At 38.8% G+C, this 22,673-nt stretch overlaps 1 protein-coding gene across 8 annotated transcripts in view; it reads left to right on the top strand.

The window, feature by feature from the left end:
* Window positions 1–22,673, top strand: part of SPATS2L (spermatogenesis associated serine rich 2 like) — a 155,490-nt gene that overhangs the window by 98,166 nt on the left and 34,651 nt on the right. For all 8 annotated transcript variants that reach the window (XM_051623634.1, XM_051623638.1, XM_051623639.1 and 5 more), the window contains one exon: window positions 13,321–13,382. In XM_051623634.1, coding sequence (XP_051479594.1) covers window positions 13,344–13,382 — 39 coding nt within the window. In that variant the 5' untranslated portion in view covers window positions 13,321–13,343. The remainder of the gene's footprint in view (window positions 1–13,320; window positions 13,383–22,673) is intronic.

The following is a 22,673-nucleotide window of genomic DNA, read 5'->3' as shown; positions in this document are numbered from 1 at the left end:
ACAAAATCAAGGCAACTCTTGAGTTGAGGTAAAAACAGTTGAATAGATGAAGAAAAGGTGGGGGCAGGGGTGAGGAGATGGCAGACCACCTCCTACAGTTTTCAAACCTTGGAAGTAAAAACCCCATGTTTTGTTTAATTCTAACCCAGTTTTTATTGCAGGGCATGAGTCAACATTGTACAGAATATCCCTTTGGTCAGTCTGGGTCAGGTGTCCCAGTTGTGTCCCTCCCAGCCTGCTGGCTGTGGGGGAAAACAGAGGCAGCCTTGACACTGTGCAAGCACAGCTCAGCAATAGCCAAAACACTGGTGTGTTATCAGCACTGTTGTAGTCACAGATCCAGAGTACAGCACCATACAGGCTGCTATGAAGAAAGTTTACTCCACCCCAGTGAAACTCAGTACTCTAACTTTTTAAGGTAGTACAAAAAACTGAAATACGAGAAAAATGAAATCCTATTGTAAGATCTTAAGAACAGAGTTTTCTTGATTAAAATGTTTTCTTGGATGTGCAGATGTGACATTTGCATCTTTATCGTAGGCACTTTTGAAACAGTTCAAAAAGACCCTAAGTATGTGCTGAAGTTCGTTTTTCTCTGAAAAATGTCTCAAAACATTTGTTGAAATTTCATGGAATTCAGTAGCACTTCAGTGTTTTTCTGAAGAAGGTCTGCCATGTTCAAGCTGACCTGTGTGTCCTTCTGTCCTGCAAGAGCACTTCTGAAGAAAGGTCTGATGTTCACGTTGGGCAAATTATCTCAGAAATGGGTAGTTCTGTAATAAACTATAGATGCATCTTGTTACTGTCTGTATAAAGGTGTAGATTTGTGCCTTAAAATAATCAACTCCTCAAATTTTCTAAGATAGAATTGTCTGCATTTATCGTGAGACTAGGTAGATAAATTGCTTTCAAAATCAAAGCATTAAGAATTAGAATTGTGATTATCCTAGCAAATAAAGAGAGCTGAAGTAGGAATGAAATCTTAGTTCACTTCTGAAAAAAAATATAAGTCAATCACTGTACTGTCAGCATCTTCCTTGTAACACTTTATTTTTGATCATGTACGCAGCTGTCAGTGAAAAATAAGTGGTAGCTGGGGGACACAAAGAGCTCAAGAAATAATTCAGATCAGCTTTCACTGATCACTTTGATCAATATCAAAGTCTGAAACAGAAAGAAGGTTGAGCTTTCACAGAGCTTTCTGAGGAAGTAATCAAGGCTAAAAGAGACTCTTGAGTTCTTGAAGATATTATTTATTTTTAGGTTTGTACTGCTCTGTTGTTACTGCTGGCCCTTCTTTATTCTACTTCTGTTAGTGTTAAGATGGATAAGCATCTGTTCCTGGTGGTGAAAAGCATCAGAAAGGCTTTGTTGAATGCATAGCAATGTGACTAGACTAAATGTGAGACTTCAAGGTGGCCTTCTTCAAATCTCTTACTGGATTTGTCAAGTTGATGCTGTCCAGTTTGAGGAGAGATACGGCATTAGTGGATTTGGTTGGTCATGTGGTAAGCACAGAAGAACTGAAACTTCAGTGCCTTCATAAAATATGTTAAGCAATTTCTCATGGCTTTCATTATTGAAGCACTGACTTGAATGGTTTCCTTGGATGATGGGGAAGAGTTAACATATTCATTAAAAGCAGCCTACAGTGAAGGCAGGGCAGAATTCCCCCCTCCAATGTGTTCTGAAAAGGTTCATGCTGTAAAGGTTCATAATCAGAGCAAGTAGTTTTTCTTGGCCAGTAATAGCTTGCTTTTTTATTCTCTCTAGGGAGCATGCATTCGAAGTAGGTTGGAAGAATTGTGCATATGTTTATCCTCACCAGCAGAAGAATAAACACCGTCTCTGAGGGCAGTAGGATGGAGTGTGTGTTCTGCTAGAATGGAGGAATGAGGCAGTGCCATTTGTGTTCTTTCCAAAAGCAAGGTATCTGTGGGGATAAAGTGGTGAAAGAGTTCTAGTATTTTTCCTTCAACTGCAAAGTTCAGGCAGTTTAAAAAGAGCCAAAGCATTACCTGTTTACTGTGCTCAGGTTGTCAGCAAGGTGGCTAGACTGTCTGGTCTCAGTTAATGAGCAGAACCCCTGGAAAAATAACAATGGATGAAGTTCAAGTCTTAGAACAATTCTGCTTTTGTCAATATTACCGGAATATTTAAAGACAGTCAGTGGAGCTGAATCTCAACCTGCATGAATTATAAATTGCTTATTATACATGGATCTTTTTTTTTCTTTTTTTTTTTGCCATTGTTGGACAGTCCAAATATTGAGCAATTATAAAGTCAGCTTTCTTCAGTCAAAATCCTTGAATCTATGGATGCCAGCAATAGAGCTTGTTACCCACAGAATCTAGTGGCAGCCCACATCTACTGCCTGCAAAGCCAGCTCTTTGCATTTTTTTATGTGGCTAAATTGGAGATTTGAATTTGTGGCAGTTCTGACTTGAATGGTTTGGTCTACACTAAGAAATCTACATGAATGACTGCCAGAACTGCTCTTTGGGAATGAAGACAACTTTATGCATGATTACAGGAAAATGTAGTCAGACACTTGAAAAGAGACTAGCTGCTAAGGATTCCCCTCTGCCTTTACTAGGGGTAGCTCTTTATGAGTGAAGGAAGAGCATGACTGATAACAGGGCCTTACTTGACAATGAACATTGTGGTCAGCTCTTCTGTGACTGCACAAGCCACAGTAACTTCCTGGTTTGATAAGTTAAACTTCACTTATTCCAAGTTTTCTTGTGATTTGGGCTCTGTGGGAATGGATAAGTGGTTCATAGGGAATTTGATTAATTTTTTGGAGAAGCCTTGTTCAGCAGATGTTTGAGAAATGTTTCAGTTATGATGAATTAACTCCACCCACCCCAACAAACCCCTGCTTGATTGAAAAATACCTAGCCAGCTCAATTTATTCTCCGTCAGTTTACGGTATGGCAAGAGCAAGTTGTGATACTGAGAATTTGGCTTGTTTAGTGTTATAACTGTGTTAACTGGCACTGTTTCTTTGATAATGCTTACATGCACTATATAGGAGCTTGTAAGTGCTGTTTTAATGCTAATTAACAGCAGTGGGAAGGGAGATGCAGCAGTCAGGGCAATTTTGAAGTTTGCATACAAAACACAGGGTGTTTTGTGCACTTACCTGAAACATGCTGGTATCCTTGTTTGCCCAAGAAAAGTGGGTATGGGCATCCTTTAGCACACTTGCAGTTTCAACATTGATAGTAACTGCAAATGAGGACTTAATTTTATGCTTTTGAACACTAGATTCTGTGGAGCAAATAATGTTACTTTATCCTACAAAGCCATGTTAAGTATGCTTTTGTAGAAATTCTGGACAGATGCAAAGTAAAGGTCTGTCTAATGTGCCATAGGTTTTATCAACTCAGGGATTGTGGCATGCCAAAGATCACCTTCAGAGAATGGGCAAAAACAGATGAGCTGAGAAATGTTCTAAAGTATGTATCTGTGCTGTGCAGTGTAACTTATCCTTCTGTCTTTGAGAAAAGTACTGTCAAAATAAAATACACATTTATTTTCTTTAAAATGTTCCTCAACAGATGAACAAAATATCTTATTTTCATTCTGTTGCTAAAAATTACTCCATTTGCTGTCCCATGTTGTGTTCATTTCTATGGCTAGTCAAACAGCTTTCTTTATCAAGATAGCCCTTGCCAAGTTAAGGAATCTGTAATTTATTCATTTTTTTAAAAGACCCTTATAAGTGTGGCTCGGTTCATGCATGTTAGGCAACACTTCATGTGCTATTGACCTTCAGGGGCAGTAAACTTTTCTGACATACTCCAGACTATTGGGGTGAGGGTTGGAGGGGAGACTGGTTAAGGTGCCTTTGCCTATTTTTGGCAGTACGCAGTCTGTATTGATTGACTGTATGTTTGCAATTAATTTTCATGTACTTGGATAGTGTGGGTTTCAGCTGAAAATAACTAGTTTGTTGTATTTTTTTCAATTAAAAAGCTGAGTTGGAAGTCCAGTAAATAGTGCAATAGCCACTTACTTTAATATGTAATAGCAATTAGGTTGAAGGACTGTATAAACAATAAGCAATTATAGGTTAACATTTAATGCTTTTATTGTTGTTGTTTCCAGGAATACCTTTTGTTAACATAGGCAATCAATGTTTTCCTTTGGGGTAAGAAGGTGGGGGAGTAGAGGAAGGCTAGTATTTGTTCGTATTGCTTCCAGTGTAGTGTGTGACTCTGGGTAATGTGAGATGGGAATACTGCTAGGTATGCCTGTATACATCAGGTCATTTTAATAGAGGAAATTGTAAGCTTTTTTAGAGTTTTTAATGTACATACATTTTGTGTATGTGTACATATATACAAATTTAAAATACCGTTCAAGGAAAAACATGGATCTTCTTCAAGGACCCGTATGGGTTGCTTTGATCTTAGGAAACAAAAGGCTGCATTTAATGCCAGTGTTCTATTTTGGAAGGTTCACGCTGCTCTGGCATATTCAAATCAAGTACTTACCTTCAAGCATATGTGTATAGTCACTGACTTGTGAAGTATACTTACATACTCTTTGAACATAATGTTGGTCACGTGAGGCCTAGCTGCATAGGGCTTGGATAGGTTTGTCTTACCTCCAGTTGAGTATCTGGCTTTATCAGTATTCAGTAAGAGCAGTTTACTTCAGGAGGCTTTTCCAGAGCTCTGCTAAAATTCTTCGCTTCCCCAAGCTCACCATAAACATACTAACTTGTCACCATGAGTGCAGTGCTTGGCTATGGCCCAGAGGCTCCTTTTCCATGTCTGCAGCCAGGCAGTCTCTGCTGTCCTGTACATTATTGGGAGGCAGGTGAACTATTAGATAGTTTAGCAGTCCACATGCCATTCTGAGCTGAAATACAAGCTACTGTAAATGATTTTTAGTGACTCAAGCGCCTGTAAGAATGACTTGGAAAATAATACCTACTTTGTAAAAACTGAAAATCAGTCTTTTTGTTTTTATTTTACAGGGGGTTCAGTCAAATGCAGGATTTGAGTAGATTATATTTTACCATTTCACTGCTCTCTCCTCTTTATCAGTATGTTTGGCAAGCTTCCTTCAGGTCCTTGAGGAAGAGCAAAATGCTAATGTTTATTTTTGGCAAGCATTGCTGTGGAAAGTGAGTTTTCTTAGTCTGAAATCTTCCTGCCAGTTCCCACATCCCTCCTTTCTGTGTCTATCGGAGAGGACCACTTTACTGGTCACGTAGCTGAATCCAGCCATCCTGAATTGGGCTCAGCTCTACTACTGAGATGTATGTAGTAAACCTGGGAATTTTTGCATCTTCCATTTATGCTGAATCAGAGTGAAAGATGAAAATTACTTAGAGAATTTCCCCTTTTCCTCTTAAGAATGGCCATGAGGTTAAAGCACACTTCTAGTATAGCAGGAAGCGGGTTTGGGACAGACACTAGATCTTAAGTATTTGTAGGCTGGAGGCATTCCATTGTCACTGGGCTGCTGAGATGAGTTTTTTCAGTCTCTTCCATGTGAACAGTTTCATTTTGTTTAAATATTTATCAGATTGATGTATAGAAAAGGACTCCTCGTTTTTTCAGAATTTATGCTTTTAATTAATTGATAATTGCCTACTCTGAAATGAAAAAAATGTTGGGAGTCTTCCTGGCTCATCATATTTCAGCATTTGAGTATTTTTGTAGTTCAGTATAGCTTCTTAATATCTGTGGCTCGATTCTTCATTCCAATAATTTGCTGTAACTAATTCAGAGCTGACCTTTTGTCAATGTTGTGATAAAGGTGTCTCATATAGCAGAGTTCTAAGTTGTTTCCTTACAAATATTGTAAGAGCATAGGGAATTGTAAGAGCAATGGGAAAATGTAAGTAGGGGGCAGAGATGGCTTGAGAATTTAGCCGGAAGCATTAGGCTTGGAGCAATCTGGTCTAGTGGGAGGCATCTCTCTGCCCATGCAGGGGGTTGAAGTGATCTTTAAGGTCCCTTCCAACCCAAACCATTCCATGATTCCGTGGTTAGTAAAAAGAAAAGTAATTTCTAATGTTTTGTATTCTTTAGCATGTTAGGCTACAATTCTTGAGCAATTGCTTAGAAGTGCAATAAAAGATCAGCAAAATGTTACCACTTAGTACCTTTTTTTTTAACATTCTTGCAAATGCGGCCATATATATATTCTGCAGATATTTGGGTTCAGCTGTTCTCCTGAATATTCTGCCCTTGGGAGCCAAAGGCTATGAGAATCACTTCGATGTATTTCACTGCATTGTAAAGCTGCTGTGCTGGTTTGTTTTGGCGGGAATTTTGGTAGTGAGGGAAGGGCCTCAGGGGTGGCTCCGGTAAGAAGCTGAGAAGCTCCCCCTGCTCCAAACCAGCTGAAGAGCCATCAGAGGGACAATAGATAAGCGTCTGCAATTAACATACGAAAGAACTGAGGTAAGACCTGAGCAGAGGAGCACTTAGGTAGAGAAAGAAGAGCTGAGTTGGAGAAGAGTGGTGCTGGTGGTTTTATGAGGAAGAATGGGAAGAAGGTGCCCAAGCAGAAGTTTACCTGCAACATGTGGCAGGCTATCCCCCTGCATCTATGGAGGAACGTGGTGGAACATTCCCTGAAGGCTCCAGGAGGGGTGAACTTGGCCATTGGACTCAGATTTTGTGACCAGTGGATTTTCTGCCAGTGGACTCTGATTATGCAGCTTTGGAAGACCCCGGCGCCAGGGGAGGTGACTGTTCCTGTGTGGGAAGCTCCTGCTGGAGCCACTTGCCCCAGACCTAGTGGGAAGGACTCGTGAAGGAGAGGTTCGTGGAGGACTCTCTTCCATGGGAGGGACTCCGTGGGTAAGCAGGGAAGGACTGTAAGGACTTTTTCTTCCTGAGGAGGAAGGAGTAGCAAGAATGACCAGCCTGTGAATTGACTCTGAACCCCATCCTGTGCTTCTGGGGGGAAGAAGGGAGAGAAACTGGGAACAGTAATTTGGGCTTGGGAGGAAGGGAGAGGTGGGGGTAATGTATGTAAGCACTGCTCTTTGTGTTGTGTGTGTGTTTGATTAGTGTGAAATTATTTTTTCCCCAAGTTGAGTCTGTTTTGCCCAGGACCTTAACTGGTGAAGGACCCTCGTCCTTTGTATTGACCCAGGAGCTTTGTCCTCCTCATCCTAGTGGGGGGGAAGAGTTGAGTGAGCGGCCATGGGGCTGTTCCTTTGTTGTTGTGTTGGGCCCAAACGACGACAGCTGCTTACACTGTTTTTAAAGTTGAACAGTATTTGCTGTGTAAAGACTAATTCTGAAGGTATTGAAATCTATACTTCCATAGGGTTTTCTGAAAATTGATCTCCATTGCTCAGATACAGCATGGTGTTCATGACCTAAATATAAGCAATGGTACTGGATCCTTCTCAGCCAAAGATATATTCTACAAAGTTAGCAGGTTCTTACACTTACACATCTCTGGGATGGTAGCTGTGGTGGTAACTGTCACATGGCTGAACACTGTTCTGTTCTGGTCCCTTAGGCAACAAAGCTGGTGAAGGGTCTAGAGCACAGGTCTTATGAGGAGCAGCTGAGGGAACTGACTTTGTTTAGCCTGAAGAAAAGGGAGGCTGAGAGGAGACCTTATTTCTCTTTACAACTACCTGAAAGGAGGCTGTAGCCAGGAGGGGGTTGGTCTCTTCTCCCAAGTAACAAGTGATAGAATAAGACAAAATGGCCTCAAGTTGCACTGGGGGAGGTTTAGATTGGATATTAGGAAGAATTTCTTCATTGAAAGGGCTGTCAGGCACTGGAACAAGCTGTCCAGGGAAGTGGTTGACTCACCATCCCTGAAGTATTTAAAAGCTATGTAGTTGTGGTGCTTAAGGACCTGGTTTAGTGGTGGACTTGCCAGTGCTGGGTTAACGGTTGGACTAGAGGATCTTAAAAGTATTTTCCAACAAAATCTGTATTACAATATGTATTACTGTGGTGTCAGTCACTTGGCATGAATGAACATCAGCCTAATGCAGTGATACTGATCTTTTGGGGAAGCCACACTGAAACTTGTGTTAAGAAGGAGATTATCATCTAGATGTGGCACCTGGGAATATGGCTTAGTGCTGGACTTGGTCAAGTAGGGTTAATGGTTGAACTAGATGATCTTGAAAGGTCTTTTCCAGCCTAAGTGATTCTGTGATGAGCTTGCATAGGGTAGACCCAGCATTCAAAGATGGTACAGGAAGAGTGTTTGCAAGCACTCTTTGCTGTATAAACGCAGCTGTAGTGTTGTCTGTGAACCAATGATAGGAGATACATCCAGAATCTTTTGTCATGGGCTTATCAAAATATAGGGTCATATCACTGAATATTTGTGAACTGTTTTGATGAAACATTAATGGATTTTGAGAAAGATGTCAGCCAAGAAGTTTTATTTTAGCTCTCTCTCAAACTGAACTTCAGGACTCCCTTTATAGTGGGGGCTGCAGCATGAGGTGCATGGAGGATCTGAGGATCTATCACAGGCCACATTGTGCTCTTTCCAGTGTGAAAGCACAGATGCCCATGGAGCCCATGTATGTAGTGGCCTGGCTGTGCTCATCCACTGGACCTGCAAGCGAGAAGTGAGTGAGCTGACAAGAGAGAGGAAGCTCAGGCTCTCCATGGTTTATGTTAATAGCAACATTACTGCTTGGGAAGAGAAGGACACAACAAGATCAGAGTAGTGTGGTATATCAGAATGAGGTACAGGACTTACTGGTGCTTAATCATTTTCTTGTGACACTGGTAGGATGTCACTGTTACTGTGATACCTGCTTAGAACCCATTCCTGCTGTTGGCAGAAATCTGAGGACATGAGACAGACTTCAAAGGATTCTGACCTGGGTGCTAAGGTCTGTCCTTCTTTTTATATCCCACTCTCGCCTCTGTCCCTTTTTTCTTTATAGAAAATTGGTCCATGATGACTTAGTATGGATTTTACACTGTTAAAAACCATAACCGAGTTCCTTATGTGCCATTGCATGTTTTCCAAACTTTTATGCCCTACTGCCTGTTTCAAGCAAGCAGTCTGTAAGTCTGTAGTACCTCTGAGACATCTGTTTCTTTCTCGGACTGTAATGTCAACCATTTCAGAAATCCTCAGGGAGGAGGTGATAAACAATGGGGGAGCATAAGCCTCTTTTCTGTAGGAATCCAGACCCACATGTGGAATCAGTGAGACGCTTTATTTCCTGCATCCTGTTTCCAGCTTTGCAGCCAGTGGATTTCAGGCAGAGTGTGGAGGCCATAAGGGAATTGGACTGCATTAACTGGGCAGAAGGGAGAACGGAGAGGCAACCGCTGCATTCTGTGGTTGAGACAAGCATGACCAGGGGACAGTATTGCGACTGGCCTCTGCAAATTGAGAATGTTTATGCATGCATTTAAAGAAAAGGATACTAAAGGCCTCAGATACCATCAAACATACCCAGAGGCATTTAACCAGAACCAAGTGGCTAATCTCCAACTTCTGAAAACCAGGAAATACAAAATTATAGTGTGTACCAATTCTGGATACAATCTTTAGAAAGATGTAAAACAGTACTGGAAAAAAAAGCAGTTCTGTATTAATTATGATGTTTTTACTAAGTGTGTTCGTCTATAATGAGTGCATAAACATAACCAGTGTCAGGGGCATCTAGGACACAGCAGGCTAAAAGGACAACTAGGAGGGCATTTGTTAATATATGTCCTAGATGTTCTTGACACTGTTTATGTTTATGCTTTTATTTTTTAATTACTATATTTAATTTTATACACGAGATTACAGCAAAGGGAAGTGTTTAAGTCTCATGCTATTTCTAGTGTCCTTAGTTAGGCACAAAGTCCTGCCAATGTGGCTGCAAAACTACTAATTTTAGTAACGAACAAACGTATGCACAAATGCAAGCAAGAGATGTGAAGAAAGACAAAGCATGTAAGATGACATTCAAACTGAGAATCTCTCACACTGTATTTCATGCATTATGAATTTAGTTCTTGTGTTAACTTAGTGTCACGAGCTGATGCCAGGGGCTGCCGGCTGTCAGGTGCTTCTGCCACGTCCCTCCCAGTGTGGGGGGCTTTGTGAATGAACCTGAGGGCTCGCAGAGGAACGGTCACTGCAGGGCCATGGGGGGAGAGAAGATGGACCGTTCCCCACACTTACTCTTAGGCACTGCAGAAAATCTTCCATAAAAGATCTTTCTCCAAACATGGTGTATACTGTTAGTGACATGCAGAGCACTGTTCTCCCCTGGCTTTAGGGATCATTAGGACGCGCTTGAGGGCTGTGTTTTGATGTTCCACAACTCGGACAGAAAGAAGCTTCTTTGAAGAGCTCAGATTTAGATCCAAGGCTGGAGCTAAAACTTCTAAATTCAGTGGGACTATATTGTTCATAATGTTATTCACATGTTATAATCTTTTGTCACAGGATTAGAAATACATTAATTGTTCAATACAGAGATTAAAATATCATCCAGAGGAAAAATACCAGTTAATTCAAAAAATCAGTTTGTGTTATAATGAGAAAATGAAGTTGATTAGCTATTGAGTGTAGCCATAAAGGATATTTTTAAAAATTAGTGTTACACAGACATTTTCCTTTTAATGTATCATTTGTATTTTATGTAACAAACAGTGCTATACTGAGTTACATAGATAAGCAAGTGTTTAATGCAGGTTATTTCAATTATCTGTCCTTGGAGAAGGTAAATGATAAATAGTTCCAACTCAGTTTTAGCATCTCCTTTTGATGGCTTTAATATGCATATTAAGTGATAGTCTGAAGTGCAAAGGAATTAAGCTATTTGTAAAAGCTGGTGTCTTCTTAGTTCTTGGTATTAAAAGGCGGAAAAAAGGAGAGGAATAAAAAGAAAAACCATGCGTATGCATTGTATGGCTTGCCAAGTCTTCTCAAAACAGCTTGCAGTTCCCGGCTAGCTAAATCAGCACCGTGTTCGTCAGTGGAAGCCTATAATCATAGTATTACCTGGAGCATACAGCAAAGAAGAGACAAGTCAAATCTGGCAAGGTGTTCTATGAAGTTCTTATGTCTGGTTTTAAACTGAGTCAGATCATTTCTACAAAGAGTAAATTTGGCTCAGTTCTGTAGTGGAGTTTAATCAGCAAATTGAATCTGAATGCGAAGAAATATTTAGCTAGTATCTTTGAAGCAACTTGAATTGAGAGGTGTGGGGCTTTCATAAACTGGGCTTATTTGGATTAATTTGGAGTTTTAAAGTGTGCAGTTTTGGTACAAAATTAGTAATAGTTCTGCAAAAAAGCAGATTTCAAGTTACAAAGATATTTTCCCATTATTTGTTGGTTGTGACAGATTAATAAATTTCTAAGGCCAGAAGGGTTTGTTAGCTATAATATTTACTGTACTTGCTTCCATGCTGTGTGTTGGTTCCTCAGTAACAGTTTTTTTCCATTCATTGTGTATAAATGTTGTTACAAGGTGTTGAATCAGATTAAGTGTATTTAAATTGGTATGCAGGAAGGCAGGCTTTCTTAAGTTGTCTGTAATGTTACAAAAGCTACTAGATAGTAGATATAAGACTGAACTAGTTAGCTATTCCTTAAACAGAATAACATCAGTCAAGCGTGGTTTTGATGTCACTAGACAGAAAGCATGTATTTCTGAAAAAGGAGATGAGGACTTAGAGTAGTTTTAGAGCTAAGTTTTCCAGTCTGCATGGGAAATTTGAAGACTTATATCTTATGTTCTGTGCCCATTTGACATGAGAAATAGCTGACAGCAAAAGACGAGAAGTACATAAAAATTTTCTGTAGGAACTACAGAGTACAATAATTTCTCAACACTTTAATTGTTGAAACACACTAAATATTGGAAACTGAGTTACCTCGAGCTCATATTCTGTGTGATCTTCTTGCCTGCTCTATCCAGACATTTTATAACTCTGCTTTTAGCCATTGGGTGGGTTTGATAAAGAAAATAATTTGATCCCTTGATTTAAGGAGGGGTGGAGAACCTTTTGATCTTAGATACCAGCAGACAGTAAGGCACTCAGACTGACAGAGTGAGCCAGTTGCTAGAGAGAAGTCTTATCAGATGTAGTGAAGCTCCAGTTGAGTATCTTGGCAAAGTGGTTCAGTCACTGACTACAGACAGATATGTGTATTTTAATAAAGAGTATCTCTTCATGGTATAATAAAATAGAGATGGTGGGAGGAACCTTAAGTATCTCAAACATTTTTTTAATAAGAGGCAATAGAAAGGGTTACTTTTTTCTTCTGGCACCTTATTTTTGAGTTTCCGTAATTCAGTGTCTGCTCTTCATCAGACCAAAACTCAAAAATTTATTCCTGTCTTTTCCTTCTGTTATATTTTCCCCAGTCACAACAAAAAAAAGTCACATTATTTTTGAAAATATGCTTCCTTGAACCTCATCTCTTTAATTAGAAAATGAATGCATGCAAAAAATGAATAAAAAGACTTAACTGCTCTTTGTGGATACTGTAATGGAAGCACTTAGGTTCTGGAGCTTGAACTCCACTGAAGTGCTTTGTTTCAAAGCATGAGTTAAAAGGGGATTGTGCATTAGGAGGATCTAGAAGAATTATGGGAACTCATATCAGTTCACATAGCAAAGGGATGAAATGGGAGAAAGAAGGATGTGTTTCAACAAACTCAGAACTACGTTTAATTCTCATTTATGTACATCAGTACATTCTTATCAGTGTACAATAGAGTTAAATTGGGTGACAAAACCAAACATATTTCTTTTTTACTTAGTCTTTGCTGTGATTCTTTGTGTGTGACTTAATTTAAAAATGTGAAGATTCAGGCGTGTTCCTTACTGAAATCTGAGGCAGTTCATTTTGCTGGGAGCCATGCAGCACTTGTCAGGCTAACCTCCTCGTATGTTTAGCTGCTTTTTAAGACAGGATCTTTGACAAATTTTCTGGCAAAAATTGAGCTTACTGGTGAATGATAAAACAGAAGCTGTTGAGTTTGTCAAAGGTATTCTTCCTCTTTAAAATCTTGAGAATATCAAGTAATAATTAACAGCGTGTAAGAGACATGGTTGGGAGAAGCATGATGCCTCTTCTATCCAGTTTCATAACTATGAGGCATTTAAAAAATGTTTTTTGCAGAACTGATCTGGGTAAAGTATGAATTTTGGAGTAATTTTTATTTTACGTGAAATTGAGCACTTCTATGCAGGGCATAGGTTTCTCATGTTTCTCTAATGCTTATATGTAGGCACATGCATCTAGTCTTTATAGATGTAGCTTTGACAGGTTGGGATTAAAACCTCCAGATGAATCACTTTATATTTGATTGCTTGTTTTTTTCCTCGTTTCACAGACAATATTCTCACTTGAAGAGAGATGGCAGAAATCAATTCTCCTGTAAATATCAAGGAAAAGGTAGGTTCAAGTAGCATTGCAAACCAAAATTATATTTGTATATATATTTCATCCTTGCTCTTTCAAACACTGTTCATACACTTCATGGACAGAGTCAAAGCATGTTAAAGTACACAGGCTTATATTGATAGGATTAGTATATTAACCTTGGTTCATCAGAAATATTTTCTGCAAATAAACGATGTTTTGTCAGATGGACTTCTCTTACTCCTTTATGATTCCTGTGCATTCTAATGCTGTGGAAATTAGCACTTTGTGATGGTTGCTGTGGTACAAAGTACAACCTTTGAAGAAACACACCCTTTAGAAAATATCTTTTCTGACCAAAAATGTCGTATCTGTTATACCTAAAGGCAATTCCTAAAATTACAAGGCCTGAAAATAGTAGGATTTTTTGTTTCCTATGTAAGTAGGTTTGCTTTTAACTGCGTTCTATATGCTGGAGTATGTTGTCTCCATGTCCTGGCTAGTAGCAGAGAATACCCACCCTTTCAGGAGGAGTGAAGTACCTAAAAGGTACTTAGTATACAAATAGGAGGTAGATGAGATCTTTTTTGACTCCCAGCAGACAGATTGTGAAGAGACAATCTAACCTACAGGGTTAAAAGGAGAGAAAAAAGTGGGAAGACTGTAGGAGTATAACGTGATAGGGCTGTATTTTAAAAGCAGCCAAGATTTTGATTATTCTTCTGAATCACCCTTTTTTGTAAAATCAGGTTTGTTCTTTTTCATGTTTGGGAAGAAAGATGGAGTTTTGTGTTCAGGAAGTTCAGAGAAGGCTACTAGGATCCCTGATTTACAACTTTATTAAGCCAGATGTGGTTCTTTTTAAGGCAGTGTGATAAATGTTAAAGGCTAGAATCCAAATCAGTGGAAAGGAAAATAAAAAAAATTGTGTATGATTCCTTGGATTAATTCCTTTCCTGAGCTGATGGAAAAAATTATGCAGCAGAAAAGGTTTGCCTAACTTCAGTTTTGCAGTTAGGTGGATTGATAACAAGGAAAAAAATATTTGGCATGAGGAATGTGTGCAAGATACTGTAAAAATTGGCTTTCTAATCCAGAAATGTCCCAAGATGTGATAGAGTATTAGGATGTAATGTAACACATCATAGCATGACAGAGAAAAGAAACAGCCTTGAACTTGAGGTTAGTAGTCAGGTTTTTAGATAGCTTGCTGTTGTGCTTCTGAGGTGAACTTTTCAGTCAGAGAATGTGTTTCTCATGACTTACTAGTTAATGGCTTAGACATTGCACTTGGCTTATAAAGACTTGATGAACCATGACAGCTACTGAGCCTGAAGCTGGGTTTCTCCAAGTTACAGATTGCTAATGATGTTTTCTGAAAGAACAGTTAAACTGCTACCTGCCCAACAATACATGAATGAAGCTGCTGGTGAAACTGCATAGCGAGTTATGATTTATATTAAGTAGTTCAGGTGGGAATAATTTCCCCTTCAGACTGTTGTGTCCATCTTTTGCTGCTTACTCTCACTTCCTTTGCTTTCAAAAGAATGTAGAACCTTTTTGCTTTATATACCCTGATGGGAAACAATTCCTTACATGATGTACTGCCCAGGTGCCTATATTTCAAGTTTTTCCTCATATTTATTGTCTCCTGGAGTGCTCATTGTGCTTGAGAATTGGAATGTCAACACAAATCTTGGGATGAGTATATTCTGTAGTCCTTGATAAAAGCACAGGGTTTAAATATTGAGTAGCGTGATGGATTTTGCAATAGAAAGTAATGACATCAAATCCCATACCCTAGTGCCAGAATGCTGGCAGATAAATTACAGTAACTCTCAATATGCAACTCAGTAAATCAATTGAAGTTCTGCCTATTTGCTATGTAGTTTGGATTTTTTTATTAATATAGTCCGTTCTACAAGTGCAGGATTTTACAAATAATCTGTCTTTTGCTAGTTTAATAATGAAGAACTGTAACAGGACTCTTATTCCTACTAGATACCTGCTATTCAAAGTCTGATATCCATTGAAAGCATTTAAAATCATGTCTCTGAGCATATACATTTTAAGGCAGGAATATAATTGGATCAATACACTCTGTTATAAATAGGTTCTCTCTATTCATATATCTTCCATCAGTATTTAGTGCCACCAAATCCCAAAGTGAAGACCTAATTTAACAGCAATTAACATTTTATTGCAAAATTGCTGATTTTTATTCTGGAAAATACACATTAATAACCTACTAAATAAAGGCTTAGTAACTGACCAGCATAAACCTCAGCAACTCCGCATACATTAGCTGAGGAGCTAGCATGCTCAATTTGCCATTTCACCTGGACAAGTCTTGTCTTGTTTTAAAATGAGTTAGCCATGGCACAGATGCTCCATTTGACATCTGTCAGCAACAAACTGATTAACTCTAAAGCAACTGTGGCTTTATAACCTTCTGAGTAATGCACTAGAAATAGAAGGAAAGGGAAATGTAAGGGCTTCATTTACACATTTCAAAAGCAGATGTATTTATAGTGTCCTGGTAAGAGAGTCCAAATCAAATCCCTTTCTCACTTAGGTAAGTTAGAGCAAGACATGGTCATTCTACACAACATTGAAGCTGGGAGTTTAATGTTTATTTTTACCCATCCTTTGGACAGAAGTATTTCTTAGAAACAAAACAAAGATGTATAAATTGTAATATTTTTGCTGATGCCCACAAATTTATTGCCAACAACACAAATATAAGCATACCTTGTTAAAAAGAACAGAACAGTATTCAGTTCCTTCCTAGTTCTTCCTTCTACCTCAGTGCTTGCTGATCATAATATATTTAAGATTTTGATCCTGCTAATGCTTAAACAAAACCAAAGGAGCTGTACATCTGCTCACAAACACTTATTCTCTTAAGTTTCTGTGAAGATAGAACACAAATTTTGCCTTAAATGGAGAATATTTTTTCTGTGACAAAAACGTAGTACAGATCCCATGAAGTTTTACATAAGGTTTTGTTTGTTGTTTTTTTGGTAGGGTTTTTTTGTTTGGTTGGGTTTTTTAATGGTGGCCTTTGCCCATGTCCTCCTCATGATCAGCTTCTAGTAATTCAATGAAATAAGACCTCTGCCACCCTTTTAAAGGTGCTGTGAGGCTGAGGCAGACATTTTCCCATTATGCTAAAACATGGGTTTTCTAAGACCCTACCTGTAATTTTAGTCAGAAGAGGATACTACTGTAGTACTGATACTTGTATAATTCATTCTTGGCAGTTCAGCTGAAATAGTTCATTAAGTCAATAGGTTAAACATTCTATTTTATATCAGAGGGCTTTTTGGGTTTTTGTGGGTTTTTTTCCCCCAAGAGATTGACATAAATGTTGGCCTGCCATATCAGGAAGGCTAATTAAAGTTGTCATAGTTGGCAGAGACTCCTGCAGCTTTGTTACTCTTGTGGGGAGCCATGACTGTTCTGATTACCATATTTTCATGTATATAACCCTTACATTTTCTGGAATACCACAAGTTCTGCATTTCAGTAGCCACAAAGGTCATTACATGCCTGCATTGCTAGTACAAGGAGAAGTTTACTGTCAGGGTCTATCTCAGAATAATTCCCTCTATCCTGAACCTTGCTATAGTCTTCCTTCACTGTGCCACACTCACTCTGGTTGTACTCATCTCTGTGTCTGAAAATACAGTATAACTGAGGACTTGTTTTCTAGTATAAGGATTTTCAGAGACTGAGAATTATACGTAGTTTAGATCATATGCACACAAATTCACTGAATTAAGGGATAAAATGAGCTGAACTCCAGTTTAAATCCCAAATAATTCCATACAATGAATTGAGGTATTTAATCATTAACCTAGTACATCACTAGAAGAGGTGCTGAGATTCTGAATTATGTGTTCTCCAAAGAAGCAGTGATTGAAGTGAGGAATACAAGTGATATATTGTCTCCTGCAACAATTAGACCCTCTTAGTTTAACAAGAGGAGAGTGGATATCAGGCAGTCCATGGGATAGCTGTCCAGCTCTGACCACATTATTTTGGTTTTGACCTGAAGAAATATTGGGAATTCCTGAAACCTCAGGACTTGCTCTTGGGTCTTGTGTGTATATATATATTTTTATATTTATGTATGTATTTTTTTGTTCATTGTGTGACTAAACATGTTTGAACAAGTGAAATGTGGTGTCAGCTGGAATTAGCAAATTACTCATTCAGATTAAAATTCTCTTTTGGGAATTCTGTGAGGAGTGAAGTCTTAATGAAGTTCTTCTGAAAGGTTTACCTTTTTTTGCTTGAAGTTCCAGAGCTGTAGGAGCAGATGAGCAGCTTTGTTCCACAATATGCAAGAAGGAAATTTTATTCAGATGAGTTTTTTTGGGGAGGTTCACAGTTTTGTTGAGACCTTAACAGTGGTTTTCATAAGCGGTAGTGTGCAAGGGAGGAGTAGGATTTCTAGTGGAAGGAATGGAAGTAGTATATAGATTCAAAATCATACATTACAAAAGCAGATAGTTCTCAATCTATGATTTCACTAGGTCTCCTTAAAGTTGAACTTTCCAACTATTCCTTACCCATGAGTTCAAGTAGATTAACTTAGACCACAGACCAGTAAGATGGGTCAAAAGCACTTGTGTCTCTAGATGAACTACTTAACTTGGGTTAACGATGTTATAGATACAGGTTGCTAAATATTGCTGTCATTACTCAAGCAGAGCAGTTCTTACTGAGCCAAACCTTTTAATATGTTCTTTTAGAATTTCTGAAATGTCTGTTTTTTCCATTTCATTAGATTAAAATTTGGAGGACAGCAGCAATGTGATAAATCCATAATGATTGCTTAAGGTAGTGTTTACTGGAGCAAGTAGACTTTGTTTTGTGTTGGTTAGGGATAAATTATTTGAAGGTATCAGTGTGATAAACTGGTCATGTAATGAGAAGAGAGGTGCAGACCTGATAAAAGCTGTTACTTTGCTCAAAGTGAATACTTGGTCAATGTGTCATGATGACCTCAGTACAGCTTCTGGTAGAATGTCTCAGACATAGGAAATAGGCTCTTAATGCAGCAAAGTCAGATTGTATTTATGAAATATGTTTGCGCAGGAGTTTTCAAAATCTTAAAAAAATCTGCCATTAAATGTTTTTAAAATGTATTTTCTTGCTTAATGTAGCCAGGACACTTGCCAATGCTAAATTCCTAGGTTACAGAAACCAGCGGAGCTGTGCAGACAGCCTTCTTTTCACTGCTCCTCTTGCAGTAATTTGGGTCAACCACAACTGGAGGTATAATCCAGTTGAGTGTGGCCTACACTGCTACCTCTCCTTGGTTGCAGTGAGTATATATGGTGTATGTGTACATAAAGTAAAAATAAAGTAGGAAAATGGCTATGTATTTGTTGATAAGCATACTTCTAAATGAATTTGACTCCCAATTGGATAAAATCTGTTAGTCTTGGTGTTTAGTACAAAGTGAAGGTGGATCTGCATTAGTGTTCCTAACCAAGCGTAAGTAAGAATATTTCTAATGGAGTAAGTGACTGTAAGAGTAACTAACTTAAAGGGGATTAGAGCAGCTGTGTTCAGGGGATTCAGAACAGCCGTGAGCTTTCAGCAAAGAAGCTTAATTTGTCACTATGTCAGAAATACATAATCAAATCCTGTGAACCCCGGATATGTTACTTATTCACCATAAACATCCTGTTTGAGATGTTGCCAAGGAGGAGCAGATGGAGTAGAGCAGCAAACAGGCAGCAATTGATTCCATGTTGTTACAGTTGCCTGGGAACCATTGAAACTTGACAGAGAACCTAAAGGACTGGAATGACTGCACAGCAATGTCAACTTGGCTCCGGGTGAAGAGTAGTTAATTTGCTGTCACAACTTTTAGACAGGCTGTATTTCTCTTAGAGCTTGACTTACCAGGGAAGTCTCACGAGATGGGTGTTCATGAGGACTTTCAGTAAGATGCCATAAGAGGTTAGAATTTCAGTGTCCTCTTCTCCTGTGTGCCATGCTCCTTAGAAGTTACCTGTTACTGAATTGTTTTTTTTTCCCCAGGTGAGCCAAACAACCTGCCTCAAATGACAATGCTTATAGTTTAACAGTAATCCTCAGAAAAACAGTCAAGTATATCTAATCACACCTTGGGAATTTTTAATTTTGGGATAGAAACAGCTTATCTGAGGGGACCTGAAACCCTTTTCAGTTCAATTTTTGTATCGCTTCTATGCAGTCCTCAGCCATTTGTGTAAGACACTGATAAAATGCTCTCATGACTGTGGAATCTGGTCCTGATGAGCTGCAACCTGGCTCAAATTACAGGAACTTTATAGAGCTTAAATCTTAAAGATAAGAGTTTAAAGATAAGTCTGTGCTGAAGGCTTCAGCTCAGAAAAGTGGCTAAAGTCTCTGAAAATTTGAACTAGCTGTAATCTTATCCAGAAGAGTAGCTAGGTCCATAGGAATTCAATGCATGCTTGCAGTGTAGGTCTCTGGACCATGGATTTAAATGGAGGTGAACATGGGTTCTGCCTTCCTTGTTCTTGAGTGTACACAGTTGTTTTCAGGATCACAGCTTTATGTTTTAGATCTGTAATTGGTTTAAAATAGCTTTTGATTCCAGCCTTTTGAAATTCTGAGCAAGTCATCTTAGAGTAAACAAAGAAATGTGCTTTTTCAGTCAGGCTGCAGGAGGAAAGCCCAAGAATTTAACTACTCTCAGTGACAGCCTCTCAACTAGTCCTGATATTAACAGCACAGTTACTGGTGGTTCAGAAGGCATGTTACTAAATTCTCTTAATGTCTTGGAATGCTTGTCTTGCATCCAGATGGTTATAAGTTCACTGTGAATCTACACTGGACAAAGCTGGGATGATTCACAAAATCATTCGAGTAGTTGACTTCCTTTTAGTCTGCCTGGTAGTGTTGTTCTGCCTGTGATCAGGTTTCAGTGAGTAGGAAAAAACCTGTTTTCTGCCACATACTCAGAAATAGGAGACTGCTGTGAGTTTGTTCTTGCAGGCTGTTAGGTATTAACACTGTAGCACTGCATGTTAGGAGATTCTTTGGCTCTTGTAGTTTAGGATGTTAATATTTTTTAAAAGGAGTCTATTGATGAGAAGTCATACAATATAGGATTATTCCGGTTCAATCATCTGTTGCTTACATATTTGAAAAGATGGACATTCTTGGTAAGTTTGAGGACTATAAGTTTATAGAGACTAAGTTGTAAATTATCTCCTGCCCTGGAATACCACCTTAGCACACCCTTAATAAAAATTATCTCTATATAATTCTCTGGTTTGGGAAGTGGCTGACTTTTCTCAAGCAGAAGGAGACTTGTAAGCAGTTGAGGTGTGTAGCTGTACTGGCAAAAGAGCTGGTTTGTCACTTGAACTAGCAGGTGAACTGGAGAGGAGTCAGTGTACTTGGGCTGCCTAGATCCAGCTTACATGCAGCCCTGTCATGTATCTCACACTTGTCATCTTGTATTTGTCAAGTGTTCCTGGAGCTGGCAGTGCCTCCATTTACTACAGTCTAGGATATGCCTGTTTTGACCTTCAGCTGTGTAAATGCACTTATGTTGTCAGGAAGGTTGTCTACACCTTCTATTGGGTTGGGTTTTTTTAGTTGCTGTGTACCTTCCCAGGAATATATGAGGCACTTTTAGCATGTGGAGACAGAGCTGAGCTTCAAGCACATAAATCTACACACTTTTGAAACCAGAGTGAAAGGACTAAGAGGTGGATTATTGGGGACCTTGAAATTTGCATTTCTAGGCTAAGGCTGTCTTATGGCCTTGGCTCCCTCAACATGCCTTGTTCTCCTCCCAGATACACTGTGAGGCCACCTTTTGGGAATTCCCCTCTGTTGGAATTCTAGGTTTGTATCTGCTTTTGGTGTTTCTGAACAGAGCAGTATATGTATTTCTTAGTATTGATATATCCTACTGGTTGGAATATTTATTTTCTTAATATTGATATATCCTACTGGTTGCAAATTTTAGTTTTCATCTATCCCACAGAAGTCACAACAGAAATCTAGAAAGCAGAAACAGGAACTTTAGGTATTCTGGGTAATGTAGCATACATACACAAGGAAAGAAGATTAAGAAAGTATAAGCAACTTCTGATTTGGAATTAACCTAGTCCTGAATACTTTAGTTTGCAATCTGATGTTCTTTTCCTGAGGAATTTTTCATTAAACTACTTAACTTTTTTTATTTTCTAATGGAAAAATAGACAAATACATATTTTGTACAAGAGTCAACAAAGTATATTGTTGAGTTTTGGCAGTAGAATATTTGAGCTCTGCAGTACATTAATGTTCCCTAAATCTAATTTTTATATACTCCAATTAAAATGGGACTGTTTCCACAGTGCTGGTCACATGCTTAATTTCTCTGCATTGGCAAGTATTCTTAGGATCATCATCCTGCTTTTTTTTGCGTTATCTCCTCGACTAGAATGTTTCCATAACCTTTTGGTATTTAATCATAGCACTAGTTGGATGAAGCACAGTTCAGCTTTTAATTCTGATTTTTCTATTAATAAAAAATTTATTAACAAGACCATACAATGTGAAAAGAAATTCTCCAGTAGAGTCTGTAGCCTAAAACATAGTCGGCCTGGTTGAATTCTTGTGTATCAATGTTCTCCACCCCACAGATGTTGTTCTTAATGTCTTTAAGGAGTTTCCAAACTGCATTGTGTGGCGAGTTGCCTGATCCATCCTGTGGTCTTGTCATCACTTTGTTTCCAGATGCTTCCTGAGGCTCCCAGACCTTTCATAGCAAAGAGGGACCTAGAAGCCATATGAAATTCCCATCCTTATATTTAAAGATGGTCAGAATACACTAGGTATTTCCTTTGACTATTTTTCCTATAAGCAGCTGCCACAAGGAGATTATGCAATTCTGAGTAGGCAGAGAGATGATCCACATGATTGTGAAAGAAGAGTGGATATTTTTTTGAGTATATGAAGATGTAATCCACCTGGTGGAAGTGTTTGGCGACTACCAGCTTGAAAAAAAATGGACTGCAGCTTGTGGTCTGCTCTACCCTGGTGTCTTTGCCAGCTTGTGTTGTTACGGAGCCAGCTCAGTTCATGCTTCTTGCAGCCTTATCAGTAGATAGCACACCTGACCCTGCAATGAGATGAAAAATCTACTTTTTGCAGGGCTTTCTCTGCACATCCTGCTGGTTTGGGGTGGTTATCACTTTAATGTCTACAGTGCAGAGGGGGGGCTATACTTGCCACTTCCCTTGCCCTGCATGCATATTGGCTGTAGAGATAAGATTGAGCAAACAGATCTTCTGGATA

The sequence above is a fragment of the Apus apus genome, chromosome 6, assembly GCF_020740795.1.
Source record: "Apus apus isolate bApuApu2 chromosome 6, bApuApu2.pri.cur, whole genome shotgun sequence".
In the NCBI taxonomy this organism is placed as follows: Eukaryota; Metazoa; Chordata; class Aves; order Apodiformes; family Apodidae; genus Apus; species Apus apus.
This window is presented reverse-complemented; position numbering and strand designations above follow the sequence as displayed.